The following is a 26,871-nucleotide window of genomic DNA, read 5'->3' on the forward strand; positions in this document are numbered from 1 at the left end:
TTTTCCAATATAAAAAAAAAGTATTCCCTGTGATTACTTTTCATTAACATTTTGATAGGTACGTAGTGTAAATGAGAATTAGAATTCAGCAAATCATGTTATCTAACCAAGTATTTTATATATCAGGCATATACATTTTAATCAAAAGGGAGTTCTTTTGTTTGGTGGGGTTGGGTGGGGAGGGGTAAATAATAGATACAAAAAAACAAATGTCAATAAATTATTTTAGAAGTATAGTTTTGTATGTTCTTAGACCATCACAAAATACTTTGTGATTTCAAAATGCTTAAACAAGAAGTAACCCACTAAGCAACATATTTTTTAAATTATGTAATTCAACTGAACGAAATAACTACAGCCAGAATGGGAATAGTCAGTTCTAAAACAGTATTTGCATGTCCATAAAGAGTAAACAAAAGAAAACTAAATTAAATACGTTCACTTGTATTTAATGGTATATCCTGGAATGTGTTACTTCTGAAAAAACAGGGCAAATGTATAAAAATGGTAATCCCTACCTTTGCCTAAATGTCTTGAGTTGATTTTAATGTTTAGTTTTTCAGGTGACTCAGTTATATAAAATATCAAAGCAGGCTTAAGGTTAAGACCCGCCGAACAAAGCTCAGAAAATTGAAACAGAGCCTTGGGCATTCTACTCCGCAGTTCTTACTCTGGGTTCACCGAACTTATTTATTTGTTGGCCGTGCCGTGCAGCATGTGGGATCTCAGGCTCCCGGTCAGGGATGGAACCCGCGCCCCCTGCAGTGGAAGCGCGGAGCCCTAACCACTGGAGAGCCCGGGAAGTCCCTCACCGAATATTTTAATTAAAATAAAAAAGCAGCAAAACCAGGTACATATAGATTTCAACTCAGAGAATTATTATACATAAACACAAATATCTCAAAAATTTACTCCTGACGCCAGAGTTCCCCCTCACCATCAATAGTGAGAGAAAAAAAATGCAGTTTGAAAAAGCAGCTATGACAAAAAACACCTTTGACCCAACCTCTATTTCCAAATTCCTCTTGTTATTTCAGCCCTCTCAATCATAACACGCACAGTATGTATTTAATTATTATATATCTAAACTTTTATGTGATAATTCAATCAACTTTAGTTTTCTGCCTTCTGCCCAAAGCTTAGGGTAGGGGAAAAATTAAGCTGTTTCATTCATGCCAGACTGAGAAGACAAACCAAGATGCCCTGTTCTCAGAACCTGGGTAAAGCCGAGAAACAGGGCGCTGGTTACATCTCACGTAAGAGGCTGTCAAATGTCCTGGGATGTAACCAGAAAAATACCCTGTCATCTTTTTTTGACTGCTCAGATGGCCTGGAGAAGGAATGGGCTCCTGAATTATCACCCATTTTGTGTTCCAAGGCTTTTCTAGGAGATCCAGAACCCTGTCTGTCCCATGCTTTCTACAGGAGAAATAGTCTAGTTATCCGCCGGGCCCCCCATCCCCGTCCCCAGTTTTGCTAATTACTACAGAAGAACTAAAACTGCTCCAGGAGAAACTAGGTATGAATTTACATGCATCCATTTAAGGATGATTAGTGGAAACAGTTTGTCCCTCTTACTTGGCCGTCTTATCGCTATGTTTTTCTTTTTCCTAAGTGGATGCAGGGGAGGAAAAGCAACACAGGAAATAGGGAACAACTGAAAATGTTAATACACTCAAAACAATGCAAAACATGATGCAGCATGTAGGCTACTGTCCTAGTTCCTGTTCTGTCAGACTTGCTGAGTAACTTCGCACAGGTTACTTAACCTCTCTGAGTTTTGGTTTCCTCTTCTGTAAATTAAGCAGTTTGGATGATATCATCTCCCAGTTCTACCAGTACACACTTATTCTGAAGCTCATGGTATACCCTTATTTAAAATCTAGCACTCTTAACTACATTTCTTCATTCAAATCACACTTGGGTATTTTGGGGATAACAAATATGCCAATTATTTGGATTTAATAATAGGAGTAAAGCAATACACAACTTTTTTGTCCTTTTGGAATTTTTCATCTTCAAATGCCCCTAGTGGTTAAACAACTGATTTGACATGTTTAAGAAATACCAGTTTCTCAACTTTGTAGGCTGACAATTTGGCTTCTGATGTGAAGTTACTCGTAACAAAATAAAATAGATATGTATCAGTCTTAAAACATTAACAATTTTCCATTCACCCCACCCTGCTTCACCCGTAAGGTTATTCGTTATTCGGAGTGTGTTTCTTTAATGAGATTAACATTAGTTAACGTTATCTAATAAAATGTAAATTAGTCTGTAAAACAATGGTTTTAAATAGATTCAATATGGAAAACAAAGTTAAATAACAAATGTTAAAATATCTATGAAGAACTTCGCCCAACTGGCGGGAAGCGGGTAGGAGACATTTTCACCAGTAGAAACGCTGGCATCCGCAGCAGGAAACTGGAGTGGATTATAAATCGCACTCCCTACTCAAACCCATGTCCTTCCTCTGTACACTGTGATGCTTCTCGACGCCCCTGCAACTTGCCAGTGTACCTGAGACTATGCTAGACGGAGATTAAATTCGTCCTTGGCCCTTAATGTACTGGAAACAAGTTGGTCAAGCCAGGTGTCGAGTTGAGAAGGGACCCAAGTCGTGGAGTTCCAGGTTTCAGGGCTGGTAAAGGTTTACGGAGCGCCTCAGCAAAGGCGCAGGAACAGAGTATTGTGTAGTGTAGCTCTTCGTTATCAAAGGTTTCTTAAGCTGACTTCCAACGGGCAGACTTTCCTTCACGCCTCTCAGCTTGGTCCCACTGCAGGAATGAGGATGTTGGCGGACTCCAGGTGCCTGAAGCTCAAAGGCCCACTGCTCAGGGCCGGCATCAGAACCGAGCCCAGGGTGTGCTAAGTATGGAGGCGAGGTAATTGTTACACTGTTGGCAGTGCAATTACACTTGGAACCGTTTCCCAGCAGTCGGTAGGCCCTCCCTAGCTCTGGGCCTCTTCTACTCCAGGGGCTCCAATTTCAGGGAAAGGCTCCCCTACGAACCTGGAAACCCGCAGTTAAGAAGAAACGCAGCCGGACTGCAATCCCCAGAAACCGTCGCGGGCCCTCAGCATCCGGGACACCGTCTGCAAGGATCCCTGGGTATTGTGGTCCGTTCCTTCGGCAGCAACCCTCTGCTGACGGTAAAATTCCAACCGAACCTGGGACCACAACTCCCAGCAACCCTTGCTGCCGTGCGGGGGGTCTTCACGTTCTCGTGGCGCGGCGCAGGCGCACTGGGGCCTCGGCGCGGACCGCGCAGACTGAATAATAAAAGGGGAGCGGCGAAGAGGCAGGAAGACAGGACCATGTCGAAGGGCCCAGGGCCCGGCGGCTCCGCAGCTTCGTCGGCGCCCCCGGCCGCTACCGCTCAGGTGCTGCAGGCACAGCCCGAGAAACCGCAGCACTACACGTACGTAGAGCCCCCCCCCGCCGCGCGCGCACGCCTGACGTCAGCGGCCAGCGTGAGTCACGCGCGCAGGGAGAGCGCGAGGCGGCCTCTCCCTCCCCCCTTCTTCCTCCGGCCCGGCCCAGACCGGTTCCAACCTGCTGGGGCCGGTCCCAACTGCCTCCAACTGCCACCAACCTTTGGTCGGCCGAGGGGCGGGAAACCCGGTCCCCGCCGCCGAGTGGGGAAGGCGGGAGCTTGGGATGCGGAGTGCACACATCTTAGGCCGGGCCTTCGAGGCCTAACTGTTCCTCAGACCATAAAACCACAATCCCAGGCACTTCTGGGGCGATAAGAAGTCTAAGATGCGACCAGAATGAGTTCCTAAGGGGCCAGCCCTAGACCCGCTTATAAATGACCGTTAGCGTGAAGTCTTGTCAGGCGACCCATGTAGTGTGCACAGGAGGCCTTTTGTGTCCGTGAGGCCCGTGTGTTGTCCACAGAGGTCACTCTTGCTTGAATTCACTTAAACAGTTGACCCAGCCCTAGTCAGGGATCCCGAGGCTGATGGGGTCCGAATGTGTCCTCAGGCCCAAGCCAAATGTGGCATCAGAGGGAGCCCCAAATGCTGATGCTACGAGAGTCCAGTAAGATGGGAAGCCTCTTCCTGGGAATCTGCTTGTGTCTAAATGTAGGTCCCTGTCGTCTTTTTATAATATTGCCTCTCAAGGCACTTTAAGCAACTACCTAGTGCTAGATGCTTTGGGAGAAAGAAAGAGAAAAAGAGGCAGGCCCTCCTGTTAAGCACAATGTTGGTTTCCATTTTCCCTGATGCTCTTTGAGTGCCCCACATCCCCTTCGTCTCCCAAGTTGTGTGCAAGTTTAGAAGGATCCCCAAGTGTACCTCAGTCTTGCTGGAGATTTTGGAAGCTGGGGGTTGAACAGCCCGTAAGGGGAACACAGTAATGCTGTCTGGTGAACCAAGAGCAAGAAGCATGTGTTGGAGTAGAAAGAAGTAGACAACAGGAGCACTTGTTTGTCACTGATGGAAGTGAGACCCATTGGGAGACTCTTCTGGTATTAGGGAACATCGATTTTAGGAAGTGTATTGGTTTCTTCGTGAGATTCTCTGTTATTGGTTGAAATCATTTGAAACTTTTTGTGGACTTAAGTCTGACTCATGTTAACTATAACTTTTCTAATATGGCCATTTGCATTGCTTTCTTACTGGAGTTCTTTCTGCAATCCTGCCGCTGGCTTTGGTGAGCTGGTCTTATCTCAGAGAATTCAGTGATCAGATGAATGGTGTGGTCAAGCAACAGTAGGGTCTTGATTTGGAAATCTGCAAACTTCACCTTATTGGAACTTATTTATAATCACTGGTTGCTCAGATCACGTTTTTTCAGAAAAATACCGATAACATTTTGAGTTATGTGAATCTTGGTTTCAGCAACCTCTGTTTCTGTGTTGTGTTGTCATTGAGTATACTATGGAGTCTATATTAGAAAGGCTTTCTAATCATTTTGGAATTGAGAGATGAAACAAGTCAGTAGCTGTGTGTGTTAATATGAGTCTTTGTCCTCTTGATGCTCATTTGTTTAAAATCTGTCTTTCCATTCCTTGTGGGTAAGTACAGAGTAATCAGTCTGGGCTCTTAAAGTGGCTTAGCAGCAGATGAAAAGCCCAGGCCTGATTGGGTGGTTGGAGGTTGGAGGTGTTCCCATCTCTTTATTTTCTATTATCTGTTCCTCTGTGTGTGTGTGTGTGTGTGTGTGTGCGTGTGTGTGTGTGTGTGTGTGTGTCCAAAAATCAGAGATAGAAGTCAGTTGTCTTTCTTGGTAGATTTATGGGCATTCAGAAACCTTGATGATTTGGAAAGCTTCACTCAGGTCTGAGGAGCAGGGAGCATGAGGACACTGATGATGGCACGAGTACACTTGTTGGCTCTGAATTTAATTATTTAAGGTGGACCCATTTGTTTTCCTTGGGGGTTAGGAGACACGAACATTTTATTTTGATTTCAATATTTGTTATAAAATTTTGAGCTGCCGAGCATTTTTTTCATTCTCTTTTGTAGCATGAATTTCCAGAATTTGTTCCAACCTGAATATGACCTTATCTATTGCATTGATCCCATTGTTGAATACAGATATAGACTCCTTGTTTTTTTTTTTGAATGTTTGTATTTTTTTACCTGTCAAATTTTTTTTACATTTTAAAACTTTCTTATACGTTAATTTTGTGTATTTTTTTGTACCTGATGTTATTTGAGATTATGTGACATGCATTAATTTTGCAATAATCTAGAAGAGATTTGCATTAAAATTGAATCCCACTCATCATAATGTCAGTCTTGGCAAACACAGTTGAATCCATCAAAAGCAAAAATTGTGTTCCTGTTGGCTTGCTTCTTGCCCTTTATTCTTATACCACAACTAAAGTCCTAGAGTTTGAGCCCTCCTTTTCCCAATCCAAGAGGATTATTCGTAACATAGTTTGAAAGATAATTATTTTGTTTGTTTTCTTTTTTTAAGCTGTTGAATATTCTTACTTTAAGGGAAACTTAGAATTAATCCTTTCAGAAAATTGGTGTAGCCGGCACTTGTGCTAGACTTGAGGAATTCATCCCTTTTAGATAACGGTTATATCAGAATTTCCTTTGTTGTACAGTTCCAAGTATTTGATTAGCACTAAGTAAAATGATAGTATTTATGTATTAGTACTTTTCAACACAAGAACCACGTGACCTCTTGCTAGGTAATTTGTCTATTTTTTTTGACAAAGACTGAATTTAATGCAGCTTTATTTAGAACAAGTCCATCTTATATTTTAGAAGAGTTTTATAAAAACAGACTGAAGAATGGGAAATTTTGGAACAATTTACATTCTGAAATGTATCTACAAATTTAGCTAACTTTGGGCTTTTTTACTACATAACAATTATATTGTTAAAAGTGTATAGCTGAAAGGTCACCAAAAAACCTGCCATCTTTAATAAAACATCCCAGTTTTGGGACTTCCCCGGCCGTCCAGTGGTTAAGATTCTGTGCTTCCACTGCAGGGGGCACAGGTCCAACCCTCAGTGGGAACTAAGATCCCGCATGCTGCGTGGTGTGGTCAAAAAAATCCCAGTTTTGGGAATTTTCTGGCAGTCCAGTGGTTAAGACTTGGTGCTTTCACTGCCGTGGCCCAGGTTCAATCCCTGGTCCAGGAACTGAGATTGCGCAAGCCGCGCGGCACGGCAAAAAAAAAAAAAATTAAGTTTTTGACCTCATTATTTTGACCCTATAAGAGGATATAAACCTCAAAGACGTTAAATCATTTTTGGATTCTTTTACCTGCAGTTGATTCTCAGACTTCTTAATTCTCTTGTATTAAAGGAAAATGAAATTCTAGTTTATTGACGGTTACTTGGAGGTTTCTGGCCACTGGGTGATTTCTTATAGGTAGACAGAGGATAAGTGCTTTATACCCTCAACTAGCCAGGTGTCATTTTAATTTAGGACTGTTTCCTGGGCATCTTTAAAGAAGAATAATGTAGCAGTACTTCCATAGATAAGCTACTTTGAGGGAAATTTGTTAGTTTATACATTATGTAAATGTCATGAGCTTCACTTGATTGCATCTGATTGTGTTTTGGAAAATCCAGGCAATGAACAGTATTTAAATCATTATTGCAGATTGCAGTAACTTTGTAAATGCATTACTAGAGCACAACTTGTTGCACAATGGAAGTCATTGGAAGCATTGCTTAGCAGCCTCAGCAAGAATGAGTTAAATTACCAATAAACATTTCTGGATCTTGTTTACTTGTTTATCAAGGAGAACTAATTTCTTGCAGGACAGAAATTGAGAGCTCACTGTGGCCTTCAGGCAAGTCCACAAAATCCCCATTAATAAGTGTTAAGTGCCCATGCTAAGGGTAGACTCAATTTTAGCACCTAGTTGATATTTGCTATAATCTAAATTAATGATTAAAGTGAAGATTTGCTTAATGGTTAAGTTTTTTTGTTTTAATCCAGCTATGTTAGATACTAAAGAAGGCTTCCCCACAATCCATATGCATCTGCTTTGACTGGTGGTTTCTATCAACCTACAAAGACTGTGGCTTATTGTGAGGGCAGCTGGACAACTCTGAGAGCAACTTAGAGAAATCCATCTTGGGCACACTCTATAAAGGAGCTCCTTCTCTGCAAATAGCACCCCAGATAAGTGCACAAAAGCAAGACACCCTCGTGGACCTACTTCCTCCCGCTTTCAACACCCTGATGCCTGAAGGTGAGGTCTCCTTCCTGTGTGTCTTAGAAGCCGTGAGCTCACTTAGGTAATGAGAGGCCTGCAACAGCCTGAGCACCGCACATCTGCAGGCTTTCCTACCAGACCTTTGCCTAAAGGTTATTTTTCTCATTAGGAGAGACTCTAGGTTAGAAGACTGATAAGAGTAAGGTTGCATTTAAAGCTACATTACTTTAAATAGAGAACTGATCTAGGGATTATTTTCCCAAGTGGGGACAATATTTGCTTAATCATAAAGTTTTTCATTTTGTTTTTTGTTTTTTTGATCCAGCTGTGCTTGATACTAAAGGAGGTTTTCCCACATATGCATCTTCTATATTTTGAAATTACAACTATGGACAGTTATGGCTAATCATAGTAGATTGTCTTCCCTTCTTTTAACACCTTGGATGAATTTTGGGGCACACTAATGTGTTATGTGAAGATGGATGTTGAATGTAAGTTTCTCTGCCATTCTTAGCCAATATATAAAAATTACGTTAGCCTATTTGCTAAAAATGCCAAGGATTTGCGTTCAGTATCCTTCTGGACAATGTAGTTTTCTTGTTTTCTTACCATATAGATACTCTATAGATTCACCCCAGCCAGCCATCTTAAAATACCTGCATGGGCAACAGAGAGATCTACGGAGAAAGTTTGGGTAAAATCATTGCATATGAAAATAGGTATGGGGTTTATTTTGGGGGGATGGAAATGTTCTGGAATCAGACCATGATGATGGTTACACAACATGATGAATATACTAAAAACTAATGAAATGTACACTTTAAAATGGTGAATTTTTATGTTGTATAAGTTACATCTCAATTTTTTTGAAAAAAAAGGTGGTTATAATCAGTGTATATGAGTCCCTGCAACTAGAGGGGCCTTAGACACATGGCCTGTCAGGGCTCGGCAGCATCATTCAGCACGGGAAAGCCTGCAGTTTGTGAAGAGCTCTTGGCACCCTTTTCCCAGCCTTCTCAATGGCTTCGTCTCCGTGTATCCATTCTAGGCGAATGCCTCCATGTTGTAAGTCTGAGGAGATTCTTTTAAGAAGTGAATACTCAGCAAGTTTGAGACTCCTAGTTGTTGGTAGTTGTACTTTAAATTGTCTCTGAATTGATAACCATTATAAAGAACAAGCACACTTTTCCCAATACCTTCATAAAATGAATTGTGTTTACTTCCCAGGGTGGGTGGGAGGTAGAAGAGGTTGCTGTTCTGCTAAAATGAATTATTTCTGTTCATCAGGTATTGTGATGATTGTTCTAATGTTCACATGGGCATTTCTGTAAGAATAGGCCATGTGTTTTAGGCATTTAAAGTGATATCAATGGCTATAATATTTTCATTCAAATAATCACAACAAACTTTTAATATTTTCTCTATAAAATCCCTCAACTTTCACCCCTTTTTTCTTTGCCAGTGTGTAGAATTTGACAGCAGTATCAAGAGCTGATGAGGAGGAGAAGATGGAAAGGAGTCTAGCAACTTAAAAATCTCATAGCGTTCTCTGTGAGGTGACCTTTTTCCTGTTGGTGGCTCAATTTATTTAGGAGACAAAGAAGATACTAAGGCCTGTGATAGTATCGTCATGTCATATCTGAGCTTATTTTCCTCCCTTTCCTTATTCTTTACATCACAGTTTGCTTTTTGTGTTCATAAGTTGACTCATTTGTTTCCTATTAGTATTTGAAACAACATATGGCCACCATAAGTCCTAACAAAGTGACTTCTAATGAGGAGGGGAAGACCCATGTTCCCACCTTCCTATGAAATTTTGGCCTATTCACAAAACTACCCCATTGAAGAGAGATAGTTATGTTTAGGAAGGAAGAGGTTGATAAAAACATTTGGCATGGTGTTTTATGACTTAAAAATTTTAAGTAGTAGTTTTTATATCTGAGCTTTTATTAATTTTGGTAAGAACATTACTATATCTTTTTTATTTCACTTCTACTGCTAAGAGGTGCCAAGCATCTGGTAGCCTGCCAGTTTAGGATTTGTGTAAGTCAAACAACATAAATTAGAAACTTGTACTTATATTTTCTTATTTAAAACCAAACAGAACAGATTTTACTATTGAACTTTTATAATGAATACATAAAATGAATATTAAATATCCAGTAGAGTACATTGAAGTTAACATTTCTGTTTTTGTTTTTAGTAACTTATTTTATGGTATTGTAATTATGGCCTGTCAAAAACTCCTGGACATACTTTCAACAGCTTCTAGAGAGCCACTTATGCTTATTTGTTGTTACTACTCTTGTTTTTCCTGTAGCTCATTTAAGAAAAGCACAGTTAACAGCGTGGTGTTTAAGACTAGTGACTCTAGGACCAGACTGTCTGGGTTTGAAGGCCAGCTCTGCCGCTTACTAGCTGTGGGACCTTGGGCAAGTGACTTCCCTCTTTGTGTGTCAGTTTCCTGATGATACCAATAATACCTGTGCCAAGGGGTAGTTATGAGGATTAAGTGAGTTAATGTATGTAAAGTGCTTAAAACCGTGCCTGGCACTTAGCACAATGTAAGTACTATTCTTATCAGTATCTGAACAGTGCTCAGGTTACTGCTTTCAGTTGCACTGCTGCCTCCTTCAACAGCCTGTGGGTCCGTGTTGTCCTCAGAGCACACGCCTCTCTTCCGTATCCATTCGAATTTCACTTCATTCGCAGTTCTTATAGCCTCCATCAGCCGGGTTATATATCTCAGACAATGAATTTGTGTTCTCAACAAACTACTCTTTCAGGGATAAAGACTGTTGTACAGAAAACAGTGTTCAAAATAACACATCAGTTAAAACCTTTATACTAAAATGTTTGTCATATTGGAAGCTTTTGAGGCCAGCTGTTTACAGGAAAACTTTGAATCGAAACAAGGTGTTATCTAATTTAGGGAATGAACCAGGGTTTTCAGTATCCCTCACATGTTCTCCAAAATCAGTGATGTTGAGTCACTGATTACATGAACTTTCCTCAATTTTACCAGTTCCAGGATCCTTAGGGCAAGGAGAAAATTATAGACAGAAGGAACCAGGAACACCAGCGTTGTACCGTTCATGGTTCTTGTTAGTTCTTGGGGCCGGGACATGTCACAGGTATCAGCTCTTTCCCAGTGAGAATGGGCTGAAATCATTTGCCTGTGAGTGACTCCACCCCACCTTAAAGTGTTTGCTTGCTTAAGTGCAATTATAGGATTAAAGCCTGCCTTAAAGATTTAGACACATGCAGAAATTCACTAGAAGCTTATTTTGTTTGCCTGAATAATACTATCTGGGCTTGCTTTTTCTGCTGGAGTGTTCTAAACCAGGATCACTTCAGGAGATAGCACGTTATCTTATCTTAAATAAAGATTTGGACAAATAATTGTCCAAATATTTACCAATAACCAATTTTAGCTTTATTTGGCATTGTTTTTTCAAAAAGCCATTTTTTTTGGTAACTCCTACTAGTGTGGTTATTGTCATAAAGTTGTATGGTTTCTGGGTTATGTTTGGTGTCAAAACAGAATGTGTATGTATATCCTTACAAACATTGAATCCAGAACTAATAGTTTACCTAAAGCTCTTCAAAAATGAGGAAAAATTTTTCAGCAAATTGTAAGAAATATTTATTTTTACACACACACACACACACACACACACACACACACACACTTGGATAAGTAATTTAGGATTCTTAATCTACTGCTTATCTGCTCTTACAATATTCTCCTTGAAGTTAAAAAAGATTTTATCCTCAAACTTAAAAATGAAAAATCTTTGGTAAGTCATGAACTATGAGCTCTGTGACTAAATTTCTTTATAGGAGTTATGTATGGGGAAAAAAAAGTAGCCAGTAGGGTTAATATGAATATGGAAAACAGTAGATTATAGATAAGTGTCATTTGAACCTTTGGACACCACAATGTTGTCTTCGACAGTGACTGGAATTTTTTTGGTTTTTTTGTTTTGTTTTTTCTTTCCTTTGCTAGTTTCAGAATCCTATCACATTGTGGTTAGATTTCAATAAGGAATATTTAAGAACAGGACCATTTCTCGCATTTTAAGATTCTGTTTCCATGATAAAGCTTGATTATTGCTTGAAATAGATGAAATTCAGATTTAATAAGACTAGCTGTAATAAAGATGAAGAGCGGTGGCTTATTAGGGATATGGGTACATCTGTCACGTGGCCAGAGCTCTGCTACCCCTGTGTGAGTCTCATGAGCGGTGACCACTGGCTAGCCAGGAGAGCAGCTGGCTCCTCGGGAGCAGAGCCATGACCTTCAGTCTGCAGGGTGTCAGGGGTGGGTTTCTACTGTCAGCTCTGTCTGTTGCCCCCTTTTTGTTGGGCTCACAGATGAAGTCCCGAGCACATACCATCTCTTCCTGTTGCTTCTCCAGAGGCCATTATTGTCTTGCCTATGTGCCTTTTTATTCACATCTGACCATTTTACATATGTATCCAATCAGACTTTACAAATCATAAGCAGGATGAGATTCTAATAGTCATTTGTTTTACAAAAAGATTTACCACAGTTCACTTTTAACTTAAAAGAACTCTTCTGACTTATTAGCATCGTACATCTTTCATTTAATTTTGGAAAAGCCACGATAACCACTAAAATCAATAATACTGGATGTAGTTTTCCAGTTTTTCTTTCTGCATATAGTTTACCTAATTGTCCAGTTATATATATATATATTTTTTCTTTCACTTAATATAGCTCTAGTTTGTACCCAGCTTTTGCCAAATAGTCATCATAATACCTTTTAGTTGTTTGAGGAAACAGAAAAAGGAATTTAATACATCTCTGTTTATCTCTGCACATTCTCAGCAGCAGTTACAGAGTGAGCCATCCCACTGGTTGCTTTTCTAGTCTGCATGTGAAGCTGAAGATCTTAAATTTAGTGTTGAGGGTGAGGAACAAGGCTGTGCAGACTTTGTGGGCAAGGTAGCTAGAGAAGTTACTGATTTCTTAATTGCCAGGAGAAGCATCTAAGTTGTTTGTCTGTGTTTTGCTGGGTCAGTACATAGCTGCTGTGGACCAGGCTTGTGCCACTTGGGATGCTTTAACACTTTTGCTTTTTCTTGGACAAACACGTCCTGAACACCTGCTACAAGCTGGCTTTGTGCAGGGGTACAAAGATGAATAGACCTGGCTGTATACAAAGCAGTTGAAATCAACTGTGGTGGGGCCATACCTGCTGTATTCACACAGTGTGGTGGAAACATGGAAGAGAGGGCAATTAATACCACTGGGCAGGGCAAGAAACTCTTATGCAGAGAGAAGCCAGAAGGGTGATCCAGACACAGGAGCAACATGATTGAAAGTATGGAGGTTAAAAATGAGGGGAGGCTATGGTGTGTTGAGCAGAGATCAATAAACTATGGCTCGTATGACAAATCTAGCCTGCTGCCTGCTTTTGTATGGCCCGTGTACTAAGAATAGTTTTTACATTTTTAATGGTTGAAAAAGAATATTTCACGGCACATGAAAATTATATGAAATTTAATTTTCGGGACTTCCCTGGCAGTCCGGTGGTTAAGGCTCTGTGCTTCAAATGCAGGAAGTGTGGGTTCGATCCCTGGTCGGGGAACTAAGATATCCCACATGCCGTGTGGCCCAAAAAATAAAAAAGAAATTTAATTTTCAACATCCATAAATACAGCTTTATTGGAAACCACGGTCATTGGTTTAGATATTGTCTATGGCTGCTTTTGCAGTTTAACCACAGAGTTCAGTAGTTCTGATGGAGACCAGACTGTTGCTCTGCATTGCTCTTCCGTGCGCTACAAATCATGGTGACACAGTTACAACTTGACAGTCTTTCCAGCGCCATGTGTGTCAGCATACCACAATGTTTTATTTATTCTTTATTACCAGTGCCTAAGTATCCCATCAAAATGAGAAGAGAAGAATGGACTTGGAATGTCGTGTTTTTAGGGCACAGGGGAGTGTGGATTTTCTTGTCGCTGAATTAGTTGGCAAAGCTATCTGTAATTAAAAAGCTGTGCAGAAAGAATCCATTAACATTACCAGACTACGTAGTTGTCACAATATTCCCAACTCATAGAAAGGCAACGATCAGAAAAATTAGAAAATTCTAAAGAGACTGTTTCATTACAGCAGAATTTCTTCACAAAAATGAAAACGAGGCTACAACTGAAGTAAGTTTCTGAGTGGCTCATGTGTTAGCCAGGCAAGGAAAGCCATTTACAGATAGCAAATTAATTAAATTATGTTTGAGGGAAGAAGCTGAAGAAACATGTCCAGAGAAAACAAACTTGTTTAAGAGCATCAGCCTTTCAGCAAGAACAATTTCTCAAAATGTTGAGGTCAATGGGAAAAACATCAGTAGTCAATTAGAAAACAAGGCAAATGATTTTGTGTGGTTTTTCTTGGCTCTTGATGTGTCAACAGAAGCTACTGTTTAGTTTTATTCATGAAGTCAATGCCGCGTTTGAAGTGACTGAAGAAGTAGCTTCTATGAATAGTCTACTTAAAACAACTACAGCTGAGGATATTTTCTTTTCAAAAACATTAAGAAAACACTAATTCACTACGGCCTAAAGTATAATCTGCTGATACCTGTTACAACTGATGATGGTAGGAATATGTGTGGAGCAGAAAAATTTAATTGGACAAATTTACAAAGCTTATGAAAACATAAGGTGTTTAAAGCCTGTGGTTATTGTATTATTCATCAGCAGGGACTCTGTGGAAAATATTCGAATCTGTCATGAGTTCTTGAACTGCTAGGATCAGTGATGAGCTTCACCCTCTCTTGTGGACTTAACAATCCTCAATTCCATAAATTTTTATCAAAAACAGAAGCTGAATATTCTGGCATGCCCTACTACACAACTAGATAGCTTAACAGTGGTGAAGTTTTCTTGTAATTTTTTGAGTTCAGGGCTGAGATTGAAATTTTTCTGAAAGAAGAATCATTCTCAACCACTATTACTGAATGCTGAATGGCTTTGGAAATTAGCTTTTGCTGCAGACTTGATAATGTTTCTTAATGAATTCACCCTAAAATTATAAGGCAAAACATCACTTATATGCAAACCTTATGTTGCAGTAAAGTCATTTTGACAACTAACATTTGAAACATAAGTCATGTCAAACTGCCTTACACACTTCCTCTGCTGCCAGAAGTTAAAACAAAGGTGAGATCTCTTTCCCTACACAAATTTACCATGGATATGATTTCATTGATTGGTTGATGCGTCAGGTCTTAGTTGTGGCGCGCAGGCTCAGTGCCACACAGCATGTGGGATCTTAGTTCCCCGACCAGGGATCGAACCTACGTACCCGCATTGGAAGGCAGATTCTTAACCACTGGACCACCAGGGAAGTCCCTACCATGGATATGATTTCTGAACACAAATTATAGTTTGAGCAGTGATTTTGCATCTTGATAGGAATACAAAGGAAATTTCCATATTTCAAAATCCATGTACCTTTGCAAATGAGTTTATGCTAAACCTTCAATCGGAAGTAGTTAAAAGCATCATATGGGGGGATATATGTATACTTACAGCTGATTCACTTTGTTATACAACAGGAACTAACACAACATTGTAAAGCAGTTATACTCCAATAAAGATACAAAAAAAAAAAGGTATCAAGACACTAATAGAATTCTATAAATGTCTTCTAAGACCAATATGCTCAATTAAAATCATGCTTGTAGAATGATATCAGCGTTTGTCAGTCTATGTGAAAAGACATTTTCAAAGGTGAAATAAGTAAAAGCTTATTACAGAATCAGCATTAACAGATGAACATTCGTAACCAATTTTGGTGAAAGGGAGCCCCAACTTTGCAAATGTTATTCCTGCCACCCTAAATCCATTCTTATTAGTAGACCTGTGTTACCAAAAATTGTAGCCAATTATTATATTTTCACCAATAAAAATTTTGTGGAAATTTGTTTTTTCTCTTGTTTAAGTACGTACGTAATATCCTCAGTTTGGCCTTTTAACCCTCAAAGTCTGAAATACTTACTATATGGTCCTTTACAGAAAAAGGTTTGCTGACCCTGCTGTAGAGTTTAGCTTGCTGTTGGCAAGAGGAGCAGGTCAGTGGCAGCAGGGGAGGTAGAGTCAGAGTGAGGCCATGCTAAGCACGATTCTAGAAGCAGGGGGGAACTAGATAGATACGGATTAAAACGTCAGCTACGTCCTCCCCATTGTCTCTAAATTTACGTGGTTTTGGGACTTCCCTGGTGGTCCAGTGGTTAAGACTTCGCCTTCCAACACAGGGGTTGTGGGTTCAATCCCTGGCCAGGGAGCTAAGATCCCACATGCCTTGCAGCCAAAAAACCGAAACAGAAGCAATACTGTAACAAATTCAATAAAGACTTTTAAATTGGTCCATGTCAAAAAAAATATCTTGGAAAAAAATAAAAAGGAAAAATAGGACTTCCCTGGTGGCGCAGTGGTTAAGAATCCGCCTGCCAGTGCGGGGGACACAGGTTCGATCCCTGGTCTGGGAAGATCCCACATGCTGAGGAGCAACTAAGCCCATGCGCCACAACTACTGAGCCTGTGCTCTAGAGCCCGTGAGCCACAACTACTGGGCCTATGCGCCACAACTACTGAAGCCCGTGCACCTAGAGCCCGTGCTCTGCGATGAAGAGTAGCCCCGGCTCGCCGCAACTAGAGAAAGCCCGCACGCAGCAACAAAGACCCAATGCAGCCAAAAATAAATTAAAATAATTAATTTTAAAAAATAAAAATAAATTTATGTAGTTTTTCTAAGTCATCTCTAATACTTTTCTGTTTGTTCAGTTTATTCAAATTCTTCTCACCCTCCTACCCAGAGGAGAGTGAAACGCCCAAACAGATAAGCCATTGAGACAATTTAGAATAGGATTTAAAGTTTAGCTGGAGGGAATTCCCTGTGGTTAGGACTCTGTGCTTTCACTGCCAAGGGCGCCGGTTCGATCCCTGGTCCTCAGAGGACCAAGATCCCTGCAAGCTGAGCGGTACAGCAAGCTGAGCGGTACAGCCCAAAAAATAAAGTTTAGCTGGAAATTGAGCTGGTAGCAGTTAGCACTTGATTTAACACCTTAAGAGTGATGTAGGGACTTCTCTGGTGGTCCAGTGGTTGAGACTTCACCTTCCAATTCAGGGGGTGTGGGTTCGATCTCTGGTCAATCCCTGGTTAGGGAGCTAAGATCCCACGTGCCTCTTGCAGCCAAAAAACTAAAACATAGAACAGAAGCAACATTGTAACAAATTCAATAAAGACTTTAAATACGGTCCACATCACAAAAATCTTAAAGAGTGATGTAATTTACTGAATATATTGTTAATCCCTTATGTTATCACTGTTGGTTTAATGGGGCAAGTGATTGAATTTTGATTTCAAGTAGCCTGATTTTTGCTGTTTTAGAATTTTGGAAAGTAAAGATAATCCAGTAAATATTGAAAGTATCATTTGATTTTTTTAAAAAAATGTTTGCATGTATTTGATTTTAAAAGTTTTTAGGGGAAGGTATTAGTTTTATAAAGCAGTTCAGTAATATGATACCTTATGATTATATTTGTAAAACTACTGGGAGAAAATTTACCAAAAGTCTAGCATTATTCGTGGTGGGATTAAGGGTGATTTTGCCCTTTTTTTAAAAAAAATATTTTTTAAAAAATTTATTTTTATTTGGCTGCATTGGGTCTTTATTGCTGCGCGTGGGCTTTCTCTAGTTGTGGTGAGCAGGGACTACTCTTCGTCCTGGTGCGCGGGCTTCTCATTGTGGTGGCTTCTCTTGTTGAGGAGCACCGGCTCTAGGCGCATGGGCTTCAGTAGTTGTGGCTCGTGGGCTCTAGAGCACAGGCTCAGTAGTTGTGGCTCACGGGCTTAGTTGCTCCGCGGCATGTGGGATCTTCCCGGACCAAGGCTTGAAACCCGTGTCCCCTGCATTGACAGGCGGATTCTTAACCACTGCGCCACCAGGGAAGTCCCCCCTTTTCTACATTTAAAAGTTTTTTGTAAGTGGGCCTGTTACTTGCACAATGATCCTTTACATTTACAAATAGACCATTAATAGGATAATTAATATGATGTCCTAATAAGGAGTGAAAGATAGCTTTGATTGAAAGTCAGCCCCTGTTGGGACAAACATGCGGGCACTGCTCCTTAGTCAAGGTGAGGCTCTGAGCAGACTCAGTGTTCCTCCAACCTTCGTTGATCCTTCTGCTGGGAAGGACGAAGGTGTGGCTTTTTCCATCAGCTCTTACTGATTCAGGGCCTGAGTGGTTTCTTGACTCACCCTGGCCACAGTAGGTCACTGAGGCCTTGCAATTTGAAGCTAGTCCACGTTTATTGTCTTTTATCCTTGAGTGCGGGTATTCCTGGGAGATGGAAATGTGAAGAATTGAGCTCTGTGGCCCTGTGCGCCCCCCAGATCTTGGAGTGGGGCAGGGGTGGTTGGTGAGTCTTCTCTCCTAACCAGGGATTCCAGGACTTCTTGGTTTTCCTGAGAGCTGGTTGAATTGAAACGAGTAAGTCTCAGCCTATTTTCTTAGATCTTATGCTTTCAAACCTTTAAAATGGAAAGATCGGTTGGAGCTTAATGGAGACAGTTGTTCATTTCCACTGAAAATTTGTTTCATTTCAATCCATGAAAGTAGAAAAGAGTGATTTCTAAGTGCGTTTCTCCTTGCTGTCTGGACAGTGCATTGCTGGTTAGCACAAGGTTGGAGGGGTACAGGGAGAGTGGGAAGTTCTGACTGAACATTTTGGTTCCCAGGTGGAGGATGGCACAGTTCTGTTAATGGCTTAAGCAGAAGGTTAGACATTTCTCTCATTGATTATTGTCGGTTGAAAGTGGGTATTCTGCCTGCCTAGATTCAGTCATTTGGCCCCTTCTCTCATGAGAGGCTTTTCTGCAGGACAGTCCGCCCTATCTGCAGAGCTACAGATTTCCTGCACTGTAGTGCTTTTCACAAGGGAATAGGATTAAGCTTCCAGCTCTCAATGTCTGCCTGTGGGCGGCATCATAAAATTGTTGATATTGCTTTGTAGACTTTGCCTCTTGTGCGACTTCTTGTTACATTCATTCAGCAAACCTTGTCACTGTACTGGGTTACTACATGCTTGCTATCAAGGACTTTATAATCTAGTAATAGAGGAAAATGTACACATTATTAATATGCAGTGCAGGATAAGGGCTATACGAAATGTCTAGAGAAAGTGCTGTAGAAGCTTAGAGATGATAACTTAGCTGGGGACAAGGGCAGGAGGGGGAGGATAGGTAGAGGTCAAGGAAAACTTCATGGAAGTGATGGCATCAGAAGATTAATTACCATTGAATTCAGCCTTGAAAGATTTCTACAGGTGAGGAAGGGGACATGAGCAAAGGCAGGGAAGTTAAAGATCTCTTTGCAAGACACCAGGGACTCCAGTGTTACTGGATTCAAGAGAAATGAGGCTGGACGAGTACATTGGACCAGACGTGTAGGGCTTGAAATGCCAGGCCGAATAGTTGGTCTTTATCAGTGGCTACTGGTGGAAGCTAAAGGCTTTTAAGAAAGTGAAAATTAAATTTAGGTTCTGGGAAGAATGACGAGTACTGTGCAACATAAACTAGACAGGGGAGAGGCCGGATACAAGGAGACCGGTTTATTAAAAGGTACCAAGTGCCTGACCCGTGGTGGTGGGCATGGAGATGAAGAGGCTTAGAATAAGGTAATTTGTTGCCTCCATGTCTTTCCTCTGTGACACCTCTGCCAGCTGGAGCCCTTTGGAGCCGTAGCATCTGTAGGTAACACTGTGGACATGGCTGCCCCAGGGAAGCAGGCTCGCCAGGAACTCTCTTTCTCCGAGAGGACAGACTGTGCCCACAGTCACTTCTCTGGACTGCCTCCCTGGGTTTTTACTGAGGCACTGATACTAAGCAGGCAGACGCCACTCTTAGGGTTGCTAGATATAGCAAACAAAAATACAGGATGCCAGGGACTTCCCTGGTGGTCCAGTGGTTAAGACTCTGCGCTCCCATTGCAGGGGGCCTGGGTTCAATTCCTGGTCAGGGAACTAGATCCCACACGCATGCCTCAACTAAAGATCCTGAATGTGGCAGTGAAGATCCCGTGTGCCGCAACTAAGACCCAGCGCAGCCAAATAAATAAAAGAAGAAAAGAAACCCAATCTATGCTTAAAAAAAAAAATGAAAACAGGATGCCAGTTAGATTGAAATTTCAGATAATGGATAATTTTTTAGTATAAGCATGTCCCACAAAATATTTGATTTATCTGAAATTCCAGTTTAACTGGGTGTCCTGTATTTAATCTGTCAGTCCTAACTATCAATACTTCTCATTCTTCCCTGGCCCTGGGATTAGCTTCCTCTGCTCCCATTTCCCACCTGTTACCTCCTGAATTAGTCTCCTGTGGGTCAGGAGTCAGGTAGAGTATGTGCTGCGCAGGAGAGATCAGTCTAGCAGTTGGGGGGGTTGGTGTCCCAACTCAGTGCCAGGGTTTGATACTGCCCCATACTGTACCTGTGTACAGTATGCAGGGCAGATTTCTGTCTATAACCAGACAGAGAGGGAGACAGGAAGAAAGACCTTACGTTCCAATGTCAAAAGGGCTGTGAGAGGCTCTACAGAGCCTTCCAGGTTTCAACCCAGTGTCTCAGAATGTATCTGCAGCCTGGAGATGATATCCCTGAAATTTGGCTCCTCCCACACCTCACCTCATCCTCATTTCCCTTTTCCACTTCTTCTCCTACCCCACTCACATTCCACAAAGGCGCTTGGAGCTCTTTGACTTATGCATACTGTTTCTAAGCTCATACAGTTCCCTTTGCCTAAAACACCCTTCCCACATTCTTCACCCACAAGTACCTCTCCTTCCCTTCCCCCTTCCTCTGTGCCAGCCTGGGTCAAGGATCCTTCCTCTGGTTTCCCAAAGAGCCCTCTGCAAACCTTCCTCATAACCTTTTCCACAGTTGATTGATTCCACCTGTTACTGGTGTGTCTCCCATGAAAATATGGGCTTCCTAAGGATAAGGACCTGCTACGTCAGTGTCCTCAGTGCTCACCACCATGCCTGCACCTAGTAGGTGCTCAGTAAATAGGTGCTGAATGAATAGGAGGCTGTTTGGAAGCTTCGCTGCCCCTTAAACACCCTATCTGTGTTCTTTAGGGAGCACCCAGCTCCAGCTTCCCCCTGCCCAGTACACATGCCTGGACACTTCTCCACACTTCAGGGCTGGGAGGATTTGGGTTTTTTTGGCCACACCATATGGCTTGCGGGATCTTAGTTTCCCCGACCAGGGATTGAACCCGGGCCCTTGGGCAATGAAAGCACGGAGTCCTAACCACTGGGCCGCCAGGCAATTCCCCTTGGCTGGGAGGATTTTACAGCACTCTTGTTAGCATTAAAGGAAACCTGTCTGGAAAGTCTCAGCCCTGGACCTACCTGTCCCCACACCTTCCATATGCCCAGACTGATAAGGCCCTGCATATCCTGGCATGAGCCAAAGACATGGGCTGGACCCTCTCGCCTGTTTCCCAGGCATTCCAGCTCCAGGTGGCTGCTCCCTCCACACTCCCTTCTGCACACAACCTTCTGTGCCTTCTAGAACCATCCTCCTCACTGGCATCAAATGCCTTCTATCCAGCCATTTGTTGCCTTCATTGCTAGGGCTTGAAGCAATGCATAAAGAGAACTGGGCTGCCTGCTTGTGCCCACTGTGTGTCTGTGTGTGAATGTCGGGGGCGGGCAGTGGCGGTAAATCTAAGAAACCCTCCACCTGGACACAAAGTGAATGAAAACACAGATGGATGGTATGGTTCTGTAAGGGGGTAAGTGGGTCAGGCCCTCCACTGGGTGGTGTGGGGGGAGGAGCTTCGGGTTGTCTTGGTTTTTAGATGCAGAGTAAAGGAGAGAGATGCAGGTAGGGAGGAGACTGGGAGGACAGTCAGAGCCCCCCAACCCCAGGTTAGTCAGGATGGAAATAGAATACCTCAGCTGCTTCAGGTACTCATTTGCAAGACTGTTGTGGGAGGCAAGGCTGAGAGGGAGTCTCTTCACATGCTTCCAACATGAGCTTCACAAACATACTTGGGTAATGCTAGGAAATGTCTCTGGAAGGTCAGCGGACAGGACAGTGATGACCTGTGTCAGTGGTCCAGAAGGACACCTTGTGACCTGGGCTCTCAGCTCTAAAGCAGCAGCTGTCCTGGCCCTCGGCCTGGTGCCCCAGCCCTGCTCCTGAGACAAGTGAGGCCTCCAGGAATTGGCAGGCAGATCTGGGCAGCAGAGACCCTTGCAGGAAGTTTAGGAGAGGCTCCTCGAGCTCTGGTTTGCAGCCTTTTCCCTGTGATCAGTGGTTTGGCCTGGGAAACCTTGGGGAGCGCTCAGAGAACAAGGCACTGATTAAGCCCTCCTCTGGTCACCACGGCAGGCAGCTGACCACTGAGGGCCCTTGTGGTCTATGGTTCCTGCCCTTCAGGCTGGCTGGGGACCTGCATGTTAGGAAGGATCCTGATGCTGAGGGCCTGCCTTAGCTCTGGGTCTTTTCTGGTGTCTCAATTGAACTAGCCCCCCAGAGTAGGGCCCTTGGGGGACTTGGTGGCCAACTTCTTGCTGGGAAACAAGGGACTTAACTCTCTGCTCCTGGCCCACCCTACTCGGGGGCTCTCCCTGCAGGTACCTGAAGGAATTCCGCACTGAGCAGTGCCCGCTCTTTGTGCAACACAAATGTACTCAGCATCGGCCCTACACCTGCTTCCACTGGCATTTCGTGAACCAGCGACGCCGCCGGTCCATCCGCCGTCGGGACGGCACCTTCAACTACAGCCCCGACGTCTACTGCACCAAGTACGACGAGGCCACAGGCCTCTGCCCGGAGGGCGACGAGTGAGTGCTACCCAGCCTGCCCTCAGAGGAGCCCCCTGTCTCCTGGATCAGATGCCCTCAGAATAGTCCAGGCAGAGTCCAAGAAGCCAGCCAGAGCCTGCCTTTGGGGACCTGCTGCAGCCTGGCCCACCTTCCTATGGTTTGAACCTGGGTTCAGACCCTGCCATCCTCTGGGGGAGACCCCTTCTCCTTCCCCCACTTTTGGGAAGCCCTACACTGGCCTTTCTTCTGCTAAGCCTAAGGGCCACATCTGAACCAAAGTGGCTTCCTGGGCCTTCTTTCCTGGTCCCGTGCAGGTCACAGGGACCCTCTCCCCAGCCCATACTACCCACTCCATCCCATGCTGTTCCCACCAAGGCTGGCTGTTTAGAGACATAGAGCCTCTCTAGTTCCCCTTTTTGCTGACCCTAAATATTTTGCCACAAAGCTCTGTGAAGAGACAGGGCATAACAAATGACAAACATGAGGTGGCAAACCTGGGAACGTCACTGAGAGGGAGCACTTCCTGACCCTGCCTAACAAGGGTTTCAGCCGTGCAGCGGTAGTGATGGAGGCACTGCGGGCGTTCTGTGGGTGCGCCTCACTGAACCATCCCACACCAGCTCTTCCGTTTCCCCCAGGGGTCAAAGGCTTGCTCACCCCTCCCCCCAGCTTAATGAAGCACCCAGGGCCCGAGGGCGTTTGCTTGTCTGAAGACCCCTGACCTAGGCTGTGTTTGTTCTCCCAAGAGTGCCCCCCTCTGGAGCTTCTCTTCAGGACAGCCCAGGGCCCTGGCTGAGCAGTCTTTGAGAAGCTGAAGTAGGAATGCCAGGCCTTTCAGGCCCCACTTTGGACTACAGCACCCACCTGCAGTGGGAGGGTGGCTCTGTTACCTCAGCAGGACTCGTCACTTGCTTGCCTCCTTGGCCCACCATCAGTACACCCGCCGGGTCATGAGAAAGCCTTCAACAGGCAGGGAAGGGCACGGCTGGTAGCCCAGGCTGCAGGGGGTGAAGGTGAGTGACCCCCACCCCCGCTGTTGTGTTTCAGGTGCCCATTCCTGCACAGGACCACAGGGGACACTGAGCGCAGGTACCACCTGCGCTACTATAAGACTGGAATCTGCATCCACGAGACAGACTCAAAAGGCAACTGCACCAAAAACGGCCTGCACTGCGCTTTTGCTCATGGGCCCCATGACCTCCGCTCCCCTGTCTACGACATCAGGTGGGCTGATGGCTGAGGGCCGGGGTGGGGGCCTGGCTGCGGACACGGTGAGTACCACCGACGGAGTGCAGGGCTGGCACTCTGGTTCCTTCCTCCTCATGCCCCCTCCCCGCTCTCTCTGTCCTCTCCTCTCTTCCCAGGGAGCTCCAGGCAATGGAGGCCTTGCAGAACGGCCAGACCACAGTAGAGGGCAGCATAGAGGGCCAGTCAGCTGGGGCCGCAAGCCACGCCATGATAGAAAAAATCCTCAGTGAGGAGCCACGGTGGCAAGGTAAAGGTGGCCACGCAAATGGCCATGCCCCCTCCCACCAGCTGTCTGTCCTCCCCCCTCTCCTCCCCATGGCTGCTCTGAGGACATGGCTCACCACCACCTACTGCCTTCTCCAGTCCAAGCCACCACTTCTGCTGGGAGGCACTTGCCCCCCCATCCCACCTCACATCCCACCAACTGCAGCCCCGGCATCCGGGGGCACTTCTGGGGGAGTCTCCCCAGACACACGTTGCCCTGCTCCCATCACCCCAGGTGCTCCCTAAATTCCGTCAGGGGGCTTTCACACATACACGGTCGTACACGTATATGAGTACACATAGGTGTATTCTCAACCCTCCTGCGGACGCCCTTTTAACTCTGTGAGCTGTGAGTATCTCCAGTGAGGGACGGCGGCATCCTCCTTACCTCTCTCCCGGGTCTCAGTCTTGGCATTGGCCCACAAGGAGGTGGCCCTGCTCATACCTCTCAAAAAAGCCTCGGCTCCTAGACTCCTTCCTAGTGGCTTCTCCTTCCCTTCCCCGTGCCCCGCCCCTGCCTCACCCACCTGACCCCTGCCTCTGGCCCCCTGTGCAGAGACCGCTTATGTGCTGGGGAACTATAAGACGGAGCCGTGCAAGAAGCCCCCACGGCTGTGCCGCCAGGGTTATGCCTGTCCCTACTACCACAACAGCAAGGACCGGCGGCGGAGTCCCCGGAAACACAAATACAGGTCCTTTGGCCCAAGCAGGCCAGCCGTGGGAGGGAGGGTGGCAGGGAAGGGATCACGGCAGGGGCTGCTTGCACTGTGCTCTCAGGGAGGCCAGCCCTGGGGATCACAGAATCACAGGACCCAGGTATGAGGGGAGAGAATGGTCAAGATAGCTGAACGATAGGGGGCCTTCCTGGATCCTCCTTTGGCATGAAATGAGGATCTTGGGTTAGAAGCTCCTCTAGTTCTGATCCTGAGGGGCGTCTGCCAGGGCCCAGCTGCGGTGTGGTTGTAGCCTGGCTCTCCTTGGGCTGCACAGTGCTCGGGGGGAGGACTTGGCTGAAGGGAGCAAAACAGTGTCCTTCTTGGTGATGCAGCCAGGTTGGGCCAGAGAAGCAAAGCCTGGCTTCTGGCCCCAATAAGGCCCTCACTCTGCAGCTGATGTTTCCTACTTCTGAGCCTGGCTTTGCAAAGCCGGGAGACCAGAGAGGGGCCCTGAACAGCAGCGATCTCATTGGCATCCCCCAGATCCTCTCTGCGTCCATCTGACCCCACCCTCTTATTTAACCAGGTCCTCTCCATGTCCGAACGTAAAACACGGGGACGAATGGGGTGACCCTGGCAAGTGTGAGAACGGAGACTCCTGCCAATACTGCCACACCCGCACAGAGCAGCAGTTCCACCCGGAGGTGGGCCTTGGAGCTGGGGCCCGAGCTGCGGCCCTTCGAGGGTTGGGGGTGGCTTAACATACCCTCTTTGGAAAGCAAGGAGAAAGGAAAGGAGGGTCCGGGCCGATGCTGGCAGAATCCATCCTGACACCATCCTGGGAGAGGGATTTGTAGCCACAGGCTCCCCCCCGGGCAGTACCTAAAGGAGCCCCACACCCTAATTTGGCAGCTTTCCTTGTCTGAGCCCACACTCACCAAGCAGCCCTTGGCTCCCGGTTTTGTTTCCCCGAGCCCCCCTGATAGGGAGAGCACGCACTGGGCATGGTGACTTGGCCGTTCTGGGCTTTGCACCACTTGTGGTACTTAACGTGGCATCAGGATTTAAAAAATAAGAAATCCCCTTACCGTTGTCCTGTACCATATGAGGGCCTAGGGTACCAGCAACTTCCCTGATGCAGCCTCTGGCCCCACGGTGTGGCCTGGGCTCTGTCAGAGTGCCACGATCTCACGTACGGTATGTAGAGGTGTGTGCTGTCGCTTCCCTTGGTTCCGTGGAGGTCAGGACACCCTGCGATGGGCACGTGGACAGAAACTGCGTGACGTGGGCTACGGACCGCAGGGTGGAAGGTTAGGCCCAGCGTAGATCCAACCCAGAGTGCTCCAGGGTGGGCGGGTGTTGCCTGTGAACTTGGCTCCCTTAATGCCCAGAGGCACATTGGAAGGTCACAGCCCTGGCCAAGATCACCAGTGAGAGTAGCATGGAGAAGATCCCTTTGTGAGAGCTGGGTCAGGGCTGGTTGGGCCTGTGACCGCAGGAGGGGGTGGTCCCTGGCGTGCGGGCGGCAGTGTCTGCTCACTCTGGCTTGAGTAGGCAGTCGGCAGGGAGAGACTTGGGGAAGCGGCATCGGGTGGGGAGGAGAAAGGAGAGATTTCTAAGCTAACCCAGCCATGCTGAAGGCACCCCTGGCTGCCTTTCTCTCTCTGCCCAAGCCTGACCCGCCTCTGCTCTGCTCTGCCCTCCAGATCTATAAATCTACCAAGTGCAACGACATGCAGCAGTCGGGCAGCTGTCCCCGAGGACCCTTCTGCGCCTTCGCCCACGTAGACCGTATGCTGTTCCCATTGCCCTGGGGCAGTGCCCTCTTCCCCCTCCCCTCCCCTCCCGTCCCCCCTCCCCCTAAGTTCAGTGTCAGCCAGCAGTGGGCCCCTGTCCCCACTGGAAGTTCCATCCCCCTCTCTGGAACTGGTCTCAAAACCCTGGAGCTTCCAAGGTCGTGCGACCGCAGGGACTGTGCCCCTGGTTGCGCACTCACAGCCCCAGGCAGGGTAAGGCACCCTCCCCGAGCCAACTAGGCGGACCCCAGCAGCCACCCCGTGCCACAGCCATGGCAGACATCGCTAGCTGAACCCGGCACTCTGCCCTGCTGAGAGCAGGGCTGTCCAATCAAAATTTAATGCACCCCCCCTTAGGTCATTTTAGACTTTTTAGTAACCACATCTAAAAA

The 26,871-nt window shown here is 45.2% G+C and overlaps 1 protein-coding gene across 5 annotated transcripts in view; it reads left to right on the forward strand.

The window, feature by feature from the left end:
- Positions 1 to 3,249: 3,249 nt before the first annotated feature.
- UNK (unk zinc finger) overlaps positions 3,250 to 26,871 on the forward strand; it is a 34,193-nt gene continuing 10,571 nt past the window's right edge. Inside the window, exons 1-10 of one of the 5 annotated variants that reach the window (XM_059908536.1) lie at positions 3,332 to 3,422; positions 7,421 to 7,676; positions 7,966 to 8,131; positions 8,257 to 8,359; positions 22,324 to 22,533; positions 23,563 to 23,739; positions 23,880 to 24,010; positions 24,584 to 24,719; positions 25,270 to 25,387; positions 26,390 to 26,474. In XM_059908536.1, coding sequence (XP_059764519.1) covers positions 8,301 to 8,359; positions 22,324 to 22,533; positions 23,563 to 23,739; positions 23,880 to 24,010; positions 24,584 to 24,719; positions 25,270 to 25,387; positions 26,390 to 26,474 — 916 coding nt within the window. In that variant the 5' untranslated portion in view covers positions 3,332 to 3,422; positions 7,421 to 7,676; positions 7,966 to 8,131; positions 8,257 to 8,300. Of the gene's footprint in view, positions 3,423 to 7,420; positions 7,677 to 7,965; positions 8,132 to 8,256; positions 8,360 to 22,323; positions 22,534 to 23,562; positions 23,740 to 23,879; positions 24,011 to 24,583; positions 24,720 to 25,269; positions 25,388 to 26,389; positions 26,475 to 26,871 lie in introns of all 5 variants that reach the window. The other 4 variants (XM_059908537.1, XM_059908535.1, XM_059908534.1 and 1 more) reach the window with 4 other exon arrangements.

Source organism: Balaenoptera ricei, chromosome 20 (assembly GCF_028023285.1).
Source record: "Balaenoptera ricei isolate mBalRic1 chromosome 20, mBalRic1.hap2, whole genome shotgun sequence".
Classification (NCBI taxonomy): domain Eukaryota; kingdom Metazoa; phylum Chordata; class Mammalia; order Artiodactyla; family Balaenopteridae; genus Balaenoptera; species Balaenoptera ricei.